The sequence below is a fragment of the Camellia sinensis genome, chromosome 3, assembly GCF_055761805.1.
Source record: "Camellia sinensis isolate YWXY chromosome 3, ASM5576180v1, whole genome shotgun sequence".
Lineage (NCBI taxonomy): Eukaryota > Viridiplantae > Streptophyta > Magnoliopsida > Ericales > Theaceae > Camellia > Camellia sinensis.
This window is the reverse complement of record NC_138963.1, coordinates 73,532,291-73,551,935: the sequence shown is the minus strand read 5'-3', so window position 1 is coordinate 73,551,935 and position 19,645 is coordinate 73,532,291. Positions and strand designations below refer to the sequence as shown.

At 35.2% G+C, this 19,645-nt stretch overlaps 1 protein-coding gene across 2 annotated transcripts; it reads left to right on the top strand.

Moving 5' to 3' along the window:
- The first annotated feature begins 1,923 nt into the window (after positions 1-1,923).
- Positions 1,924-11,627, top strand: LOC114260663 (uncharacterized). Of its 2 annotated transcripts, none has more exons than XM_028200814.2 (9): positions 1,924-2,750; positions 5,943-6,128; positions 7,022-7,114; positions 7,770-7,952; positions 8,042-8,144; positions 8,262-8,447; positions 9,260-10,326; positions 10,795-11,129; positions 11,221-11,627. In XM_028200814.2, the coding sequence occupies exons 1-8, from the start codon at positions 2,532-2,534 to the stop codon at positions 11,098-11,100; spliced, it is 2,343 nt and encodes a 780-aa protein (XP_028056615.2). In that variant the 5' UTR covers positions 1,924-2,531; the 3' UTR covers positions 11,101-11,129; positions 11,221-11,627. The 2 variants fall into 2 exon arrangements, with proteins under 2 accessions (XP_028056615.2, XP_028056613.2); XM_028200812.2 differs by having other exon boundaries at positions 1,946-2,750; positions 10,795-11,096.
- Positions 11,628-19,645: the final 8,018 nt, after the last annotated feature.

Genomic DNA, 19,645 nt, shown 5'->3' with positions numbered 1-19,645 from the left:
CATGTAATACATGACACTAAAACTACATCATAGATTCAAATATGGTCATCATAATATTACTAAAATTTTATTTTTGATTTTTAAATATTTCAAATTTTAAATTAAATAACAAATTAGGTGTATGTGTAGATGTGTTAACGGTTTTATGGTAAATATATTTCTTAATTTTAAAAAACAAAAAGCAATTTGATAATATATATATATATATATATATAATTTGAATGTAAAAAAAAATTGCACAATAAATTTTGAAAACTAACGTTGATGATCATGATTAATATGTATTATATGGGTTCATGTTTACCATTATAGTAATAAAACTAAATTGGGTGAAGTAATTTTCATTGTTGTTAAAATTTTGATTTATTTCTATAACAATGCCATAGAAGAATCATTTGATTAGATTTAAAAGGTAATAATTTAAAATTTTGAAATATATTATCATAATAATTAAAAGGTCAATAATTAAATTAAAGTGGAATGACCAATGACTTTATGGCACATGTATTTCTATATTTTATTGATTCAAAAATCTAAAAAAATTGAACTGAGTGTTTTAGTTTATTGACCTCCGCACATTTGTTATGAATTTTTATGGTACATGTTAGGTATTTTTATAATAAATATCACATGTTTTTTTTTGGATAGAATTACAATAATAATTCATGACTTAAAAATAAAATTACCTATTACATATTTTATGATAATGTTACATATTATTTTTATTTAAAGATTTTTTAACTAAAAAATATAGTATTAACATTATTACAAAATAAGTAACATTATCATTAAAAATACATAATTTTATTTTTAAATAAGTAATATTATAAATACTAATTAGTATACCAACCGATACACCAACTAGATATAATATTATATTCGTTTGGGAACATGCTAATTTAGTAATTGTTTGACTATTTAGTTAAAATATGAGCTAAAAAAAATTAATATGTTTGGAATGACTTTTTGTCTTTTTACGAAAAGATGTGTAAAAAGTAGAGAGAAAAGAGAATCTTTAACTTTTTGATATGATTTTTAACTTTTTGATTTTTTTAATAACTTTTTGGCTAAAAAAGCCTATGTTAGTCGGTACACTAAGTAGTGTATTTAACATTACTCTTTTCAAATTACAAATTATCATTATTTCATAAAAAAAAAAATTATAAAATACACACCTTTGAAAATGGTGTATCATATACACATAGTTATATTATTTCCTTTTTTAGTTATGATTTATTTTATTTCTTAGTTGTAACATTATCTTAGTTATATCTCATATTATATTTAGGCCTCGTTTGACAAGTGTTTATTTTAGTTTAAATGTTAAAAAATTATTAAAAAAACCAAAAAATCTATAACCTATACCGAAAAATCAATGGCTTTGTTTGGCAGAGCTTTTGAAGTTTAATTCTGTCCGTTAGTCAGAATGTGTTATTTGGTTATAGCTTTAAAAAATTAATTTCACATCCACTTTTTAAAACACTCACTTTTCAATATTATATGTCATATCACTCAATTCAAACTCTTTTTAAAACTTATAACCAAACAAATTTTTCATACGTAAATCATAATTCCAAAACTCAAAAACTCAAAATACAACTCTATTATTAAATCATAATTCTAAAACTCCACCAAATATAACCAAAGATTCTTTTTTCTTTCTATTTTTTGCATATCTTTTCATAAAAAATAAAAAAATCATTCCAAACATACTAATTTTTTTACATCATATTTTAACTAAAAAATAAAAAATTACTAAAAAAAGTCTATTCTCAAGTCTTCATTATGATATATTTTTATTAATAATGACTTAAAAAATATAAAATTATATTATTTTTTTAATTACTATTCTTATATTTTATAAAATAAAAAAACATAACTTGATAGACACATGTAACCGAGGGCGGCAAGTCGTTAAGGAGTAACCAAACAGGAAAATTGAGTTGCCCCGCGAACGAAACACCTACCTACTATTAAAATTGTCTGTTTTTTCCTTTTCATTTTCGCTTCGGTTGCGTCGCGTCGCGTCTCTGCAGAGGCATTAGATAGAGAGACAGAGGACAGAGCGGTACACAGAGAGGGGAACGAACAACAAAGAAGAGATAGGTGGTGGAGGCTTTTGGTTTTTTTGTTTCAAAAATCTTAAAGAAAACCCAAAAAAAAAAAAAAAAAAAACAAAACAATTTCGTTTTCTCCTAAACCGACCCGTCATCTGATTTTGTTTATTATTTATTGTTTTTGGGTATGAAGTGAATCCCAGAATTTGACATGTATATTCATGCAATCTCTATATATGCGCCCTTTCAGACCTTTCCCTATCAAACCCATTTCCGCTTCTCTCTCTCTCTCTCTCTCTCTCTAAACCCCCCCTTTTTTCTCTCTACAACTACAATTCATCTACCATGGTAACGCCTTCGCAAACCCTTTCATGACTGTTTCATCTTTCAATCTCTCTTCTGGGTTTTAGTTTATATATAATTCTCTTTCTCTCTCTTTGTTGTTGAATAATTTTGAGGAATTTTTGATCACATATGGGCGATCTTCGAGTTTGTTCTCGACAGCCTAATGGCGTCGTGAATGAAGATCGCCCATTTGATCCCTCCTCAATTGGGGAGGATAATTGGGTCATAGCTGAACAAATTACCCAAGATGTGGTCTGTTTTATTCACCCAACTTTGGACTCTGAGGAGAAGAGGAAGGATGTCATTGAATACATTCAGAGACTCGTCAGATGTTCTCTTGGTTGCGAGGTGAAATTCAATGCATCTGTTCTACTTCTCTCTACATACAGATATATTCAATTTTGTATGCTTAAATACCTATCTGGGTTGTGCTCTTTTTTTTTTTTTTTAAACCAATTTTGTGTTGCCCATCTTTAGTTTCTCAATTTCCATATGTTCTTTTGGCAATCTGTTTCATTTCTGGAGGAGTTAGAAGTATTGTTGTAATGAAGCAATTTCATTTTCGAGTTGTTCAGGCATGGTTGTTTGACAGTTAGGAGGCTTGATTTCAGCTTTTGGGAGTGTTATGTATGTATAGAGTTTTGTTTTTGGGTCTGTTGTTGTAGTGGAGATTTGGTGACTCATTTCCATTTAATATTATTGCTTGACTTGACTTAGATTCTGGCAATCAGGGTTTTATTATTACTTTTGGTAGGACCAGTCATGCAGTGAAAGTCCTAACACCATGCCAAGAAAACACCCACACTTCTAAGAAGGTGGCGTGGTGTGTCCAACACTGTATTGGATATTGACACGACAGGACATGACATTATCCAATACTTCTCAACACTTACCGGACGGACACATGTTTAAACATGTCCTACTATTTAAAAAAAAAAAATTTAACTTGGACCCCATTTAAACACATATAAAACACATTATAAATTTGAATAAAGTAACTTGAATAAAAGAAACAATGTAAGTATATATCTATTTTCCTCCTGTAGAGTATAAAAATTATAGTAATAGTTTATCCGTGTGTATGTCATCATATAATAAATATTTAAAATTATATTTTTTGTGCATATTTTCCATGCGTCGTGTTTTACATTTTTTGAAAACTTCTATGTCAGCGTATCAGTGTCGTGTCACGTGTTTGTGTCTGTACTTCTTATATACCATGAATAACCACTTAGGAAGCATGATAAATTATATCTTAGAACATTTGAAGGCATTTGCGCAGGCACTGACATAAGTAACTAAGACTTGTTGCATCTGGCATTGCTTCTAGTAGTTTAATACAATCTGAGGGATTGAGTGATTGTGGATATCCTTTGAATTGTGGTACACCTCCATTGCATTCACAAAATTTGGCAACCCCATTTCTTTCCTTAGTTCTCAGTTTTTTCCTTCCTTTCTCCTTTTGCCAGCAGCATAACATGTTAGTGTCCTTGGATGTTTCCTTAAATGTAGGCCTCCAAAAATGAATAGGAAAACTAATTCATGTCAAAGATAATATATCACATAACACTTTTTTTTCCTCTTTTTTTAAAAAAAAATATTTATGATCTTTATTTAATGTGGACTACTCCATTTTTTCATATTCAACAAAGTACAGCATTGTATTCTAATATTAAATCGACATGTATGATAATCAGCTACCCCCATCAGACCATGATTCAAGGTGATTGGTGAACCACCTTACTTTTTTTATTCCACATAGTAATAAATATGCGTTCTCTGCCATGTTAGCCAGGGCTTCTTTATTTACTGCCTAATCTTTGTAATTTGGTTCTCTTGGGATTGTGAGTATCACTTCCACTGGTAAATAACATGCAGTTATGTGGGGTCCTATTTTCAAATGAAGACTTTTATGATGGGTTTAATTAAACATTTTGCTTTCTTTTTCATATTTTAAGTGTACCCCAGATGTTGGAAGGGTAAATTTTTTGGATATCTTAATATACATTCTCCAGATGGAATGTTGCTAATATATTGCTTAGTGTTGGTACTGTGAACGCCTATTTCTGAAATGTTTACCAGTTCTGAGCATTACTAAATAAAGACCTTTATTTTTTAAAAAAGGACTCCTAGACATGCTGTTGTTGATGAAGGTACTAGAAAACAGGGTGCTTCAAAGCTCTCCTTTGTTCATTTGACTTTGTTCACATGTTTGATAGTTTTATTTGATGGATTCAATCATACCTCTGTAGTTATGAAAATGAGATGCAAAATGTGTTTGTGCCTCTTTATTTTTTTAAAGAACACGTGCTGACACACATTTTTATATTTATAATTCAAATAGAAATTGAACTGTGTCATATAGAAGGGGAAATGATGTGTAAAAAGATCTTTTAATTGTTTGTCCATTTTTAACCTATTCGAGAGCTAATATCCATGCAGATTTCTAGTCAAAGTGATGCATTTAAGCTCTTACTTATGCAAATTTTTAAAAGGGGAAGGTAACTTGGAGTTGTTTTTTTAATGTCATGAGGAAAGAGACAAGTGGCCTATTATGAAATATGTTAGTTGTTTCAGATCCTTCCAATTTAGATTAATTTTTAAATTTTATTTTTTATTTTTTTAATGTTCATTGTTTTGTTAATTAGCTAGAAGGTTTAAGAAATGAATGTGGATGTTATTATTTGAAAGCTAATATCCATGCAGATTTCTAGTCAAAGTGATACATCCTATGCAAATTTTGAAAAGAAAAAGGTAACTTGGAGTCGTTTTTTTAATGTCATGAGGAAAGAGACAAGTGGCCTATTATGAAATATGTTAGTTATTTCAGATCCTTCCAATTTAGATTAATTTAAATATATATTTTTTTTAATGTTTATTATTTTGTTAATTAGCTAGTAGGTTTAAGAAATGAATGTGGATGCTATAATTTGGAGTTTGGTTTCCTACTTTCTGCCCTGCTTCAGATAAGTTTCATATAATCTTGTAAGTTCTTGTCTTAGATTCTCTCTCTCTCTCTCTCACCCTTTTTCTTTGTTCTTCTACTAGCTTTAACTTCTTTGTTAAATCTCTTAATATCGATTGGTTCATTGGGGTTCCTTTTGCTTCAATTAGGGCAGTTTCTTGAGCATTCTGCATCTGTTTACCTCTAATCTCCTATGCTCAATTTCCCAGACCTCAGCATTTGTTACTTCAACATGTTACTGATTATACTTTAAATGTAGATGATTTCTTGTTTATGTCCAGCTTTCTGAATTTGTCAGTTACTAATCTTCCTAAAATTTACAAATTGTGGTACATCATTAAAGTGGATAATTGTGAGGATGACCTATAGTTTATGAGATCAGGTGTCTTGTTATTAAGGCCAAAGGATCCTTCCATACTTAAAATTAAGATTCATATCTCTGAGTGTAAATTTGCTGACGCACTTGTGTTGTAAAATATCTTTACAGGAACAAGCCATGTTGGGAGGGGACTATAGCTTCATTTTATTGAAGTACCTATAAGCTGACCTTTACTGATTTGTTTACAATTTTGTAGGTTTTCCCGTATGGTTCTGTACCTCTAAAGACCTATCTTCCTGATGGAGATATTGATTTGACTGCCCTTAGCAGTCCTACTGCTGAGGAAACTTTTGCTCGTGATGTACTTGCTGTTCTGCAAGGAGAAGAGCAGAATGAAAATGCGGAGTACGAAGTGAAGGATACACAATTCATTGATGCTGAGGTTTTCTCCACTCTCATGGTTTACTAGGAAGTTTGTCTAAGATTAATATGTTTTCACTATACATGAAGGATTTGTACAGCATTTTCAAAATCTTCCCCAAATTGTGGTTATATTTCTAGTTGCCATGTCTTGGGCATATTTGAATATCTTGTATCAACTTCTAGATGACAAATCTTTCCTTTTCATGACAAAGTAGGATTTTTTTATTTGATTCTTACTTCTAGTGACTCACTGAAAGCTCATCACCATGTGTTTTCTTTTAGATTACAGGTTAGCAGCTTCCCTCTTTCTGGATTATTGGAATTGTGCTTTTTGGTGTAGACATACTATATAATTTCCATTTTCAGCAGGTTCATTAGTTTACTATGTTGTGCACGCTTGTTACTTGGTCTTTTTGTGAGGTGGTGGGGAACGAATCTCCATGCCTGCCCTAAACTCCCTAAACTCGTAGCAGATTTCTCCTATGACGAAGCTGCTTCAATTCTCTTCTAATCTGTTGAGTTTTTGTTTGATTTGCAATCTTTCACTTGAAAACTAGTTGTAGACAGAAATAAAGCGTTTAAGCCAGCTGCTAATGGCAGAAATCCAAAATTCAGCTGCACACATAGTGGAACCTCAGGATAGTAGACATATCCTCTTGGGGGTTGTTGACGACATGTTTATCTGGTTTTCTAAATTTCTTAAAATCATTTCTAAAGTTTCTATTTGCATGGAAGACATTAAACCTTTCTATAATCGTATAACTCTCTCAATTTATCAAAAAAATATATAAAAAAAAAATAATCATATAATTCTCAAGTCTTTGTTGTTGTTGTTTTTTGTTTTTTTTTTCTTGTTTTTGTCTTCAAGCTTTGAACTTCAGTATTTACAAGTATTTGTATCATTGATGGCAGGTTAAACTTGTGAAATGCCTGGTGCAGAATTTTGTAATAGATATCTCCTTCAGTCAGTTAGGAGGACTTTGTACACTCTGTTTTCTTGAGCAGGTAGGATCTAATACTTCCTGTTAGGATTGGAAATGTTGCTTTCTTTGCATACTCTAGGTTTTTAACTCCAGTTATACTGCACCAGAAATTATCTTATTTATTTTGTGCAAAATAAGTAATAAAGATAATTTTGTTTTTAATGTATTTTAACAAGTTTTTTTTTTTTTTTTTTTTTGGGTACAAGGGTATTTAAGAAGGTTGATATTGCTGTATTGAAAACCCTTCTTAGAATTTGAAGTAATGGCACCAAAAAAATAGAGTAATAAATTATTATTATTTTATTTAAAATTTTGTTTTCAGAAGTGGTGTGTTTTAAAATGACTTAGATTGATTTAAAACCTATCTAGTGTATGGGGTTGGTTTGTACTACATCTCTTTGCATTTTCCTGTTGTGCAGAAACAAGCGTAATTGATTTTAGTTTGCGTTTGTTTACTTCTTGCTGCCTTCTATATTTTACATCCCCTTCTTTATGGTTCCTACATTAAAATCTTGATACACAATGTTCACAACATTGTAGTTAATGTTTATTATTGGATTAGATAAATGCTTTAAAGTCTAGTCACCAAGTCATTCATCCTGAGCAAAAAGTTAACAGCTGACCATGTTTTGCTCTCTCTCTCTCTCTCTCTCTCTCTCTCTCTCTCTCTCATGCAGGTTGATCGCCTTGTTGGCAAAGATCATCTCTTCAAACGTAGCATTATTCTGATAAAGGCTTGGTGCTATTATGAAAGCCGTATTCTTGGTGCTCTCCATGGTCTAATTTCTACATATGCTTTGGAAACATTGGTCTTATATATTTTCCATCTCTTTCATGCATCATTAGATGGGCCTCTGGCGGTAACTGCTTGTGTCTGTGCAAACTGACTTTGTATTGGTAGACACAATGCACGACTGATTTGACTTATTATATTTCTTTGCATGCTCAGGTTCTTTACAGGTTTTTGGATTATTTTAGCAAATTCGATTGGGAAAACTACTGTATTAGTTTGAAAGGTCCTGTTAGCAAATCTTCCTTGCCTGATATCGTTGGTAAGCAAGATCCCTTTCTTTCCGGGAAGTTAGTATGCTCCATTATGAGGACATGCTGCTCCATATATATTTTTTTCTGTATGATTCTAATGCATCTGTGTGTGTGTGTGTGTGCAGCTGAGATGCCAGCAAATGTGGGGGACAATTTGATGCTTAGTGCAGAATTTCTTAGAAACTGTATGGACATGTTCTCAGTTCCGTCAAGGAATCTTGATACAAACTCACGAGCATTCCCCCAAAAGCATCTAAATATAATTGATCCACTGAAAGAAAATAACAACCTTGGGCGCAGCATCCACAAAGGTAAAGAACATTTGCTTGCTTTTACTTTGCTGTTGAATTGGGATGCTGACAGGTTGAGTCTATTAAGATAATGTGCACATGCACACAAAAAAAATGTCATTTTTTAAATGTGTATATGGGTTTGTGATTTATTTATTTCTGGATTCAAGGGAATTTAAATTAGTCATGGCAAATGACTGTTGAAAACCTAGTTCAGTGCTGTATTTTAGGTTATTATTTTTTTGCCACATCTTTAAATGACAAAAGTTTTTAAATTTAACTTGATTGTCTGCGATCGAGTTAGCTTATTCCCCTCCTCCCCAGCCACAAACACAGACAGGGACCCTTGAGAAGAGTTTATTCTATGATTAGGTGGAAGGTTTTTTTAGAATCATTTTGGTGTTCTTTGAAGATGAATAATAAATTTAAAAAAGAATAAAAAGGAAATAACAAAAAAAAAAATAAAAAAATAAAAAATCAAAGAAGTTGTTTCTCGATTTTGTTTTACGTAGGATCTAGGCATATAATGTAGAATATATAGTATTTTCTCAATGTCTATGAATCACCATAGTTATCACTGCCAGCAAGGATGCCACTGAACCAAATACACTATCGTTACCACTGTGAACACTATCATTTGCTGTAAATACCACTCATCATTACCCCTACCACTACTCTTGCAGTCATTTTGTGTGATAATTGTTCATCTTACTTTCTGCTATTCAAAAGGGGTAAAATAAACGAAGGCGTTGTTTTTCTTGATTTGTGAAGTACTTCCAATCTTTTGGGATTGTGTCGTATCATGATAATATGGCACACATTGGTTCCTGTAGGTAATTTCTATCGAATACGTAGTGCTTTCAAATATGGTGCCCGCAAGCTTGGTCAAATCCTTTTGTTACCAAGAGAAAGAATTGCAGATGAGATCAAGAGATTCTTTGCGAACACTCTGGAGAGGCATGGACATAATTCTTGCAATTTGTTCTCGTCATCACATTCCAGAATGTTCTCTGATGAAAAGATTCAACTGAACTCATTGAATCTTGATTTGGACAATAACATTCCTGGGGTAGGAGATAATGAACTGGACAGATGCTTGATGAAAGACAATTCTCTTCAGATTGTGTCAAAATTGGCCCGTTCAATAGATGGGATTGCTGTTTCAGGATCTCACCTAGGGGGAGAAGCGCATTTGAGAATTGCATACGGCACATTTGATTGTTCTCCATCAAGTTGCGATTTGAGGTATTCTCTTTCTGGGTTATATTACTATCCACCCCATTTCTATTTCTCTGGATTACCTGTGGAAAATGGGAAGCTGGAAAATGGGATGTTAAATGAAGAAAATCTGACAAATGTTGATGATGATAAGATCAGTGTTGACTCCTGGATGGAACACAGAGAGAACCATTTGGGGGCTGGTAATAGAGTCTGTTCGTGTCATAATAATCATGATGGTGTGAGCTCTAGTGGTTCAGGAATGTCGAGTCCGAATGGCACTGTTTTGGAAGGTTTGGCCCTCGATTTTAGGGAAAGGGTTTTGGCTGATATTGCTGGAAGCCTAGAAACTCCGAATCCCTTGTCAGACCTTAGTGGGGATTACGACAGTCACATAAGGAGTTTGTTATATGGTCAGTGTTGTCAAGGGTATGCTTTATCTGCGCCGGTACTACCCAATCCTCCCACATTCCCTTCTCAGCTCCAAAACAAAAAGGCAGGGGATACTGTATGTGGATCCATGCCGCTCAAGTGGAATGAATGTTCTCAAATGAACGCAAATGGTGTGTCCTTGGGACCAACACAAAACCTCATGAAAAACAATCCCACACCATCGAATTCTTCTTTGTGTTTGGAAGAGAAGCATAAACCACGAGGAATTGGCACATACTTTATTGATTTGGTAATTGCTATGTCAAATTTCTTGCCATTTTTTAGCTTGTATATATATATATGTATGTATATATATTGGGTAAATTACACTTTTAACTCCCACAGTTTGACCAAAATTGGTCTCTATTGTTTCAAATTAAACAATTTGGTCCTTACACTTGAGCTTAGTTTCAACTTGATTGTTCAGTTTAAGTTGGATTTTAAAATTAATGATTTTAGGACACTGGTCAGTCTCCTGAGATATACACATAAAAAAAATTAACAGAAATTTGGATGAAAAGACCAAATTAAAACTAGATGTAGAAGTGTAGTTCAAATTGAAATAATAGGGACCAAAATTAAATTTGAGTCAAATTATAGATGTGGAAAGTGTAATTTACTCATTTTTTTTAAATGAAATAACATAATATTGAGATGCATATTGGATTTATTTACTGCTGCAGATTGTTTTCAGTTATCTTACACAGGAAATTTGTAGAATGGTTGTTCATGCAGGGAGAAGTCCTCACAAGGGAGCAGAAGGAATCAAGTGCAAGAGAATTACCGTCAGTTCCAGAGACATGCTGGTAACAATGGCTTTGCTCCGGCGTTGCCCGAGAAGAAGTCATTTGACGAAGATAGCCATGAGGGCCCACGTGCACGGTCCCCGGTTTTACATCATGGGAAGTCTGAATTATCAGCAGCTATGGACGCTTGTGGCAGTTGGGGATCCAGTCCGAGCCTTGTGGCACTGGAATTGCAGAGTTCAAAATCAGCAGTATTGGGAAGTAAGCGAGAAAGGTAGGGGAATTTCTAGCATTGGAATATGTCAAGGTGAGTAGAGAACAGATTATTAGGATGTCGAAGTTCTCTTTTCTTACTCACTGGTTTTGTCTAAAGCTCGGTATGCGGTTTGGGTTTTCAGGGTTGGAGAAAAACAGCCATTCCATCTTAAGAATGAAGATGATTTCCCTCCTTTGACCATCCTATGAAAGAGCAGGCAAATAATATGTAGATGCTAACATATACACCAGTGCAAGATTTAGAGAGTAAACCATCTTGAACTTTCCTTCTTTCTTTCTTTTTTCCCTTGTTTTATTTTTATTTTTTTGTTGGGTCAAAAATTTTGGTGGTGGTACAAAAATGTTAAGGTTGTACATTCTTCTGCCTTATTCCGTCGCTCTTTTCATTCCCATTCACTGGCTTTTTGGTGACTGGGAATTGCATATCAGGTTGTGATCTTCTTGTAGATCTTGTAGTTGTCCTGAATGCTTCCAAACATGTTTCAGTTTTTCTTGTTTAAAATACAGTGTTGAAAAAGTTGATACAAAATTTTGAATAGTTTTAGTGTTGAAGATCGGATATATTTGTAGATAGTGGTGTGAAAGAAATGCATGCAGAATTGTGCATAATTATGAGTGGTGTATGGATGTATGCATGTACATATATGTGTGTTTGGCTGACTGATTACTGAGCCTTTGTTTTTTTGTTTTGTTTTGTTTTCTTGTTTCTTTTCTTTCTCTTGATAAGGTTTTTTCCCCAGTGTATAGGTTTACCTTCTCAGATGAACATTTTTGCTATGTTTTTGGATCATCAATTTAGATAAGGATTTGAAAATGAAAAAAAGAAACTTTTTTTCTCTCTTTTTAAATTCTTATTCAAATTCATTAACTAAACACAATCTTCAGAGAATATTATTCAGCTTGTTTGGTTATAGTTTTTAAAAAATAGTTTTCAGAAAATTCTATTTTTATATTTTTCATATTTTAATATTTTCAATGAATTTTTTTAATAATTTAATCAATTGTTTTTAATTTTTAGACACACTTAACATAAATACACTTAAAAAGTATAATATTTGTAATTTTTTTTTAAAAAAATACTCTAAATACCAAAAAATACAATAAATAATATGAAAATTTAGTACATTTATAGTATTTTTGTGTATTTATTAATTTTTAAAATTTTTTTATAAATATTTTACTATTTAGATACATTTAAATAAGGTACATCTAAAAAAGTAAAAAAATTATTTAAAATTTTAAAAATATTCACTAAAAATAAAAAATACAAAAAATAAAAAATTTAATTTTTAGAAAATTAAAAGTAAACACACTGAATGATAATAAGATTATTTATTGTAATAAGTACATTAAGTAAAAATGACAAAAAAAAACAAAAAAACAAAAAAACAAAAAGAAGAAAAATTTGGTGCCCCCCACCCAAAATAAAATTGATGGGAATGTCTAATGCGGCAATTTTGGATTTGGCATGCTTTAGCAGAAAAATATGAGATCACATTTTGTTCATCTAAATTCTTTTTTTATACTGTCCACCTCCATTTCAGTTCAGAGTGTTATTTTTATCCACTTATGATTTTATATATATATATATATAAAACTACTTAATTGCTTAGGTGCTGTTTGATAACACTTACGTTTTCAGTTTTTTGTTTATATCTACAAAAATTTTAAAAACTCAAATAAAAATTTGTTTGGTAAAATTTTTTATTTATAAATCAGTGATCTCAGTTTATAAATTTGGCCAAAAAATGAAAACACAAAAAATGTGTTTCCATTTTGAGTTTTCAGTTTTTTTTTTTTTTTTTTTTACCACCCGACACCAGCCACCAACCACCACCATTTTCCACTACCGTCTTCCGCCGCCACCACCACCCACCACCCGCCACCATTTTCCACTACCACCCACCTGCCACCACTACCTCCCACCACCACCCACCACCCGCCACCACCACCCACCTGCCACCCACTTGCAACCATCACCCACCCCTTGCCACTACTACCACCACCACTACGACCATCCACCACCCACCACTCGCCACCCGCCACTACCATCCACCGCCCGCCGCCACCAGCTACCTACTTGCCATCACCACTCACCACCCACCATCCACCACCTACCACCACTAGTCACCTGTCACCCACCCATCCGCCACCATCACCACCACCACCACCACCATTACCCACAAGCCATCTACCTACCACCACTACTCACCACCACCCACTCGCTACCACCTACCATCCGCTACCGTCACCCACCTACCCACCCGCCACCACCACCACCACCACCACCACCACCCACCACTCGCCGCCGTCACCACCACCACTACCCACTCGTTACCACCCACCACCCGCTATCGTCACCCACCTAACCACCATCACCACCCATCACCCCCTGCCATCCGCCACCCACTTACCACCGCTACCCACCACCACCACCACCACCCACTTGCCACCACCCACCACTCGCCACCGTCACCCACCCACCCACTACCACCACCTGCCACCTACTCGCCACCACCCACCACCACCCACCATCCGCCACCTACCTGCCACCACTCGCCACCGTCACCGCCACCGCCACCACCACCGCCACCACCCACTCGCTACCATCCACCACCCGCCACTGTCACCCACCCACCTACCACCGTCACCTACCACCTGCTACCCACCACCCGCCGTCACCACTTTCCACCACCGTCTTTCGCCGCCACTTGCCATTTTTCACTCTTTTTTGTATTTTTAAAATTTTATAAACATTTTGTCAATTACTAAATGTGTTTGTAATTTATGTTTTTCTAAAAATAAACAAAAAATAAACAAAAACCAGTTTATAAAATTTTTGTAAATATAAACTAAAAACGTAAACGTTACCAAACACACCCTTAAGGTTTGTCTTTTCTTTTTGATTTTATCTTTTCATTTTGAATAATTTACTAATGCTGACCTATATATTGGGTGAAGGTTTTTTCGTAATTACATAAACATTCTTGGTCAAATATGCAACAGATTTTTTCGTAATTATGTAAATATTCTTAGTCAATTATGAAACATGTTTTTTTGTAATTACGCAAACATTTTTGATCAATTATAAAAAATAAATCTTTTAATTTTTAACAAATTACAAATACACCCATAAAATTTGTTTAAAATATGAATCAGTCCGGTAATACTATAAATTACAACTATCGTTTGTTATAAATTTTAATTTAACACAATTCTCAGGGAAAAAAAATTATTCTCCTATGCAATAATAAATTATCAAAATTGTTTATTGAAAAATATTTCTCATATCATTAAAAACTATTAATTGACTTAATGATTTATTTATTAACAAAATAGTTACCTGAAAAATATTTTTCATATCATTAAAAATTGTTAATTTACTTATTAATAAAATTGGTCATTTGCTATGTGAGTATTATTTATGTATTAATAAAATTAGTCATTTGTACATATGTATTTTCTTCTACTTCTTTATTAGTTTAGTGAATTATCTTAGTAATTTTTTTAGATGGGAGAATTATCTTAATATTTTTTTTATATTTATTTGTTGAGAAAAGTTACATACCATAATTTTTTAAAAAAATATATTCGAAAGAAATGTTAAAAACTCATAAATTCACCCAAAATGTTATGGTAATAGAATTGGAATCTACAATGATACATATCATATCACATAACTCTATAATATATCTAATAATTTATTCTATTCAATTTCATATAACAATATTTTAATTTTTAATATTTAACCAGACGGGTTGGTGGGCCTAACACATGGGCCGCCTTCGTCTAGCTAAATGGTTTCAACGGAAATTGGCGCTAGTTAAACAGAGTTACTAAAAAAAAAAAAAAAAAAGTATTCACTTTACAATCAGCTGTTCTCTCTGCAATTAGCTCTCTCTCTATTCAAACACCCTATCTCTAATATATATGTATATTTTTTCCAGCAATCAATAAAATTTCAGCTCTTGATTGATTATGTTAAACCCAGATTATATTAAGATAATTGACTATTTTGTTGATTGTTACTTAAATTTCTGTGAGTATCATGTTCAATTCCATAAAAATGGAAGATAATTCTTTAAATGTTTTGTTTTCACTTTTTTTTTATTACTTATATGTAATTTGTTGATCTTGTTTTTATAGTTCGTTATTGTCCCAACCTTTCGGTTCCTCATTCACCATTGAAGAAGAACTTTTAATTTACATCCTTCTCTATCACAACACGTTCTTGTTTGTTCCCCATTTTTCTATTGCTTTTGATAAATTCCAATTCCTCAAATCATAGAAAGGCAAGAATCCCAGTTATTTGCATATCATCTGTGAAATTATATACATATGCACTGATTATATTCACAATATATTTGCATGGGTGACTTTTTTTTTTATTGTTGATTGATTTTTTTTTTTCTTTTCAATTCTTCTTTAATATTGTGTTTCGTTCACATTTTACATATTTTTTTTTTCCTTTTTCTCCCCAACTCCTTACCTAAATTCGTGAGCCAATATGTGAGTTTGACTGATGATCCTTGATTGATTTTTCTTGTTACTTAAATTTCTGTGAATATCTTGTTCAATTTCATATATATGAAAGATAAACTTGGATCTGAATATAAACCCAATTCTTTAAATATTTTTGTTTTCATATTTTTGTACTTACATCTAGTTTTTTTTTATCTTCTTTAGTTCCTCAATCACCATTGAAAAAGAACTTTTAATCAGGGCTATTTTGAGAAGTGGGTTAAAAGTCACTTCATAGCTTTTAACCTACTTCCCTTTCTCACAAAAATGTCAAAAAAAAAAGTAAAAAATCAGTTTTTAACCATCTTCCCAAAACACCCCTCAACATCTATCTCTATCAAGGTACGATCTTGTTTTTTCCCTATTTTTCTATTGCTTTAAATAAATTCCAATTCCTCAAATCAGAGAAAGGCAAGAATCCCAGTTATTTGCATATTATCTCTGGAATTATATACATACACACTGATTATATTCGCATTATATTTGCATGGGTGACTGCTTTTTTTATTGTTGATTGATTTTTTTTTTCTTTCAATTCTTCTTTAATATTGTGTTGTGTTCATGTTTCGGCGCCCAGCAAGGTCTTGCTAACATAAAAGATAGGTAGGTGTTGGATTCCTTCCGCTCTGACCAACACTGCGCTGACTGCATGCTGTGAAACTGCTAGGTATAAAAAGAGTTCTTCTTCTGGCACTGGGGTTACTAGCAACAGAGGAGAAGTCATGTAGTCTTTTAAGCTTTCTAGGGCGCGGTCGCATTCCTCATCCCACTCAAATTTGGCCTTCAATGCTTGGAAGAATGGTCGATATCTGTCTAACGACCGACTTATGAACCGATTGAGCGCAACTGCTAGGCTAGTGAGATGCTGTACCTCCTTGACTGTGTTGGGCCTCTCCAGATCTTGGATTTCTTTGATTTGAGAGGGATCAGCTTCTATACCCCGGTTGGTCACCAGAAAGCCTAGGAATTTGCCTGATCCCACCCCGAATGCAAACTTAGATGCGTTTAGACGCAACTTGTGGGACTTCAAAATTTGGAACATTTCATCTAGGTTCCTGAGATGGTCCTTTTCATCTTTGCTTTTGACTACCATGTCATCTTTGTAAGACTCCATTGTTCTGCCTAACAATGGTTCAAACATTTTGGTGACCATCCGTTGGAATGTAGCCCCTGCGTTCTTTAGGCCAAAGGACATGACCTTGTAACAGTACAATCCTATAGGTGTTGTAAATGATGTGACCTCTTGGCCTGGTTTATGTATAGTGATCTGATGGTATCCTCGATACGCATCAAGGAAGCGAAGTTGATTATGTCCTGTCGTCAGGTCCACCAGTTGGTCTATCCGTGGTAGGGGAAAGATGTCCTTTGGGCATGCCTTGTTGACCATTTTGTAGTTCACGCAAACACGCCATTTTTCGCTCTTCTTTGGCACCACTATAGTGTTGGAGATCCACTTGGGATAGTGTACTTCTCTGATAGCTCCTGCCTTTAGCAGGTTTTCCACTTCTTCTGCCACTATCTTTGTGTGGTGGAGTGTCGACCGGCGAGTTCGCTGAATAATTGGTCTGGCAGTTGGGTGGACATTAAGTTGATGGCAGATGAAATTTGGGTTAATGCTAGGCATGTCGTATGGTGTCCAGGCAAACACTTCGATGTTAGAAGTCAAGAATTCCATGACCTCTATTCTCTCAGTGCTGGACAAAGATGAGCCGAGCAAAAAGAACTTTTCTGGGTTCTTTTCATCTATCCTTACCTCAACCAGGTCTTCTACTGCTTTCTGCTCTGCTGCTTTGCCCACATCTGCGAACAATTCATTGCTTTCTGGCTCTTCTACCATCTGAACGAACCCTTTTGCAGAACGACTTCCATTTACTGTGATGAAACATTGCTTCGACATGATTTGGTCTCCTAAGACTTCTTCGATCAAGCCGGTTTCGTTAGGGAACCGTAATGCCTGATGGTAGGTTGACGCTACTAAGCGCGTGGCATACAACCATTTCCTTCTCAAGATTATGTTGTAGGTGGAAGGGACTTTCAAAACTTGTTTTGTCATTGTTCCTGCTTTGACTGGTAGGATTATCTAGCCCACTGGCCACTCTGGCATTTAGTTGAAACCGACAAGGGGAGATGTAGCAGGTGCCAAGTCTTTGTCTTCCAATTTTAGTTGTTTGAACGTCTCGTAGTACATTATCTTGCATGAGCTTCCTTGGTCAATCAGAATCCGCTTGATGTCAAAATTCTTGATGCGCAAAGTGACCACTAACGCGTCATTGTGAGGGCAATGTAGTCTTGCTAGATCCCTGTCTGAAAAGGATATGACGTTCGTAGCCTCTGTTCCGCCCCTTTTGACGGTAGGTTGTCCACTTAATACCTCTCTCAAGTGCTCATCCTTTTTTATCATCCCCCTGAGTTCACATACCCGCTCAGGTTCGACGATCCCATGTATGATGTTGATTACGCCTTGGGGTGGACCGTCGACTGGCATCCCATTTGGTTTGTTGAGGTCTTAGGGGGCTAGCTGTGTCCCCTCTTCTATGTATTGATCCAGGTGCCCAGCAGCCACTAACTCTTCCAGATGTTGCCTCAATGGTGTGCAATTCTTAGTGTGGTGCCCCTTCTCATCATAGAAGGTGCAACAGGACCTCTCGTCATAGCTCCTTTGTGCTTCTCCTAACTTGGCAGGCCGCCGAACGAAAGGTTCATTACGTATTTCATTGAGAATCCGGTAGATAGGTTTATTGAATACTGTGGTGATGGCAGTGCGGACTCTTAACTTCCTTTTTTCTGGGTCTTCTCTATTGGCTCGCCTGCCTCGCCCATTCCTGCTTGGTTGTTCCACTGTGTTGACTTTCGCTGTAGTCTTTTTATCTGGCATCGTTGTTGTGCCATATTTTGCTTTAGCACGAGCGCTATCTTCCTCGGATATGTTGATGTACTCTCTCTATTAGGGCCTCCATCGTGAGGGGTGGCATCATTGTTATTGAGTCCCTCAGTTTGTTACCGACTGGTAAACCTCGTTTATATTATGCAATGGCGAGATTGTTTTGTAAGACCTCAATGTTTTCCTTTCGCCCATGTCAATGGAGAGTAGCTGGTTGATCTCCACTGGTGTCTTGGTATTCGTCCTGAACCTAGTCACGAACACTTCTGCCAACTGTGTCCATGAGGCTATGCTGCCTTTTGGCAGTCTTTCGAATCAGGTTAGACCTAGGTCGCCAAGGCTAGATGGAAATAGGGTACACAGTAGGGCCTCGTTTCGCCGGTATACTGCTATAACCTGGCGAAAGTGGCTTAAGTGCATGTAAGGGTCTATCTTCCCTTCATAAGTGGTGAATTTGGGCTGGTGGAAGCCTGAAGGTAGTGGTACGTTCTCAATTCCTGGAACGAACGATGAGCTCTGTAGCCTTGCTAATACTTTATCCGCTGGTTCGTAAGCAAGGCGCGGTATTGGCATTCCTACCTCGACACTCTACGAGCCAATCGCTGCAGGGCTGAAACTCTGCGAGGGTCGCGAGCCCTGGTGTCCTCTTCCATCAGGCCCTCTCCTCAAGTACTGTTCGTAAGTTCGTTGACCTAGGCAACTCCGTGTGCCTAGATGTCGTTTGGTGCGTGTGTGAGGGCCGATAGCTGCTTTCCTCTATTTGTGACCTTTCAGTCTTCGTTCTCTCAGACCTGGAGTAACGAGTCTTGGAAGTCCTTGATTGAGTGTCGCCTGTTCTAAGGTTCCTACTTTCTGCTTGCGATGGTGTGGTATGTCTGTCACGATCTTCTGAGTGGCGAGGGGGTGTGTTGCCTTTACGCCCCTCTCTTGTCGCCACCTCTTTTCCCTTTATCTGGTGCTTCATTGTCTCCATGTTCGCCGCCATTCTCCTTATTAACTCATCTTGCTCCCTTACGCGCTCCTCCAGAACTTGAGGATCCAACCTCCGCCTCTGTCTTTCAAGACTTTGAGAGCGACGGGGACTAGTGCCTCGTCTCTCCCTTGTGTCCCTCCGGGAGTTTCGTCATTGGGGTTCTAATTCTGCC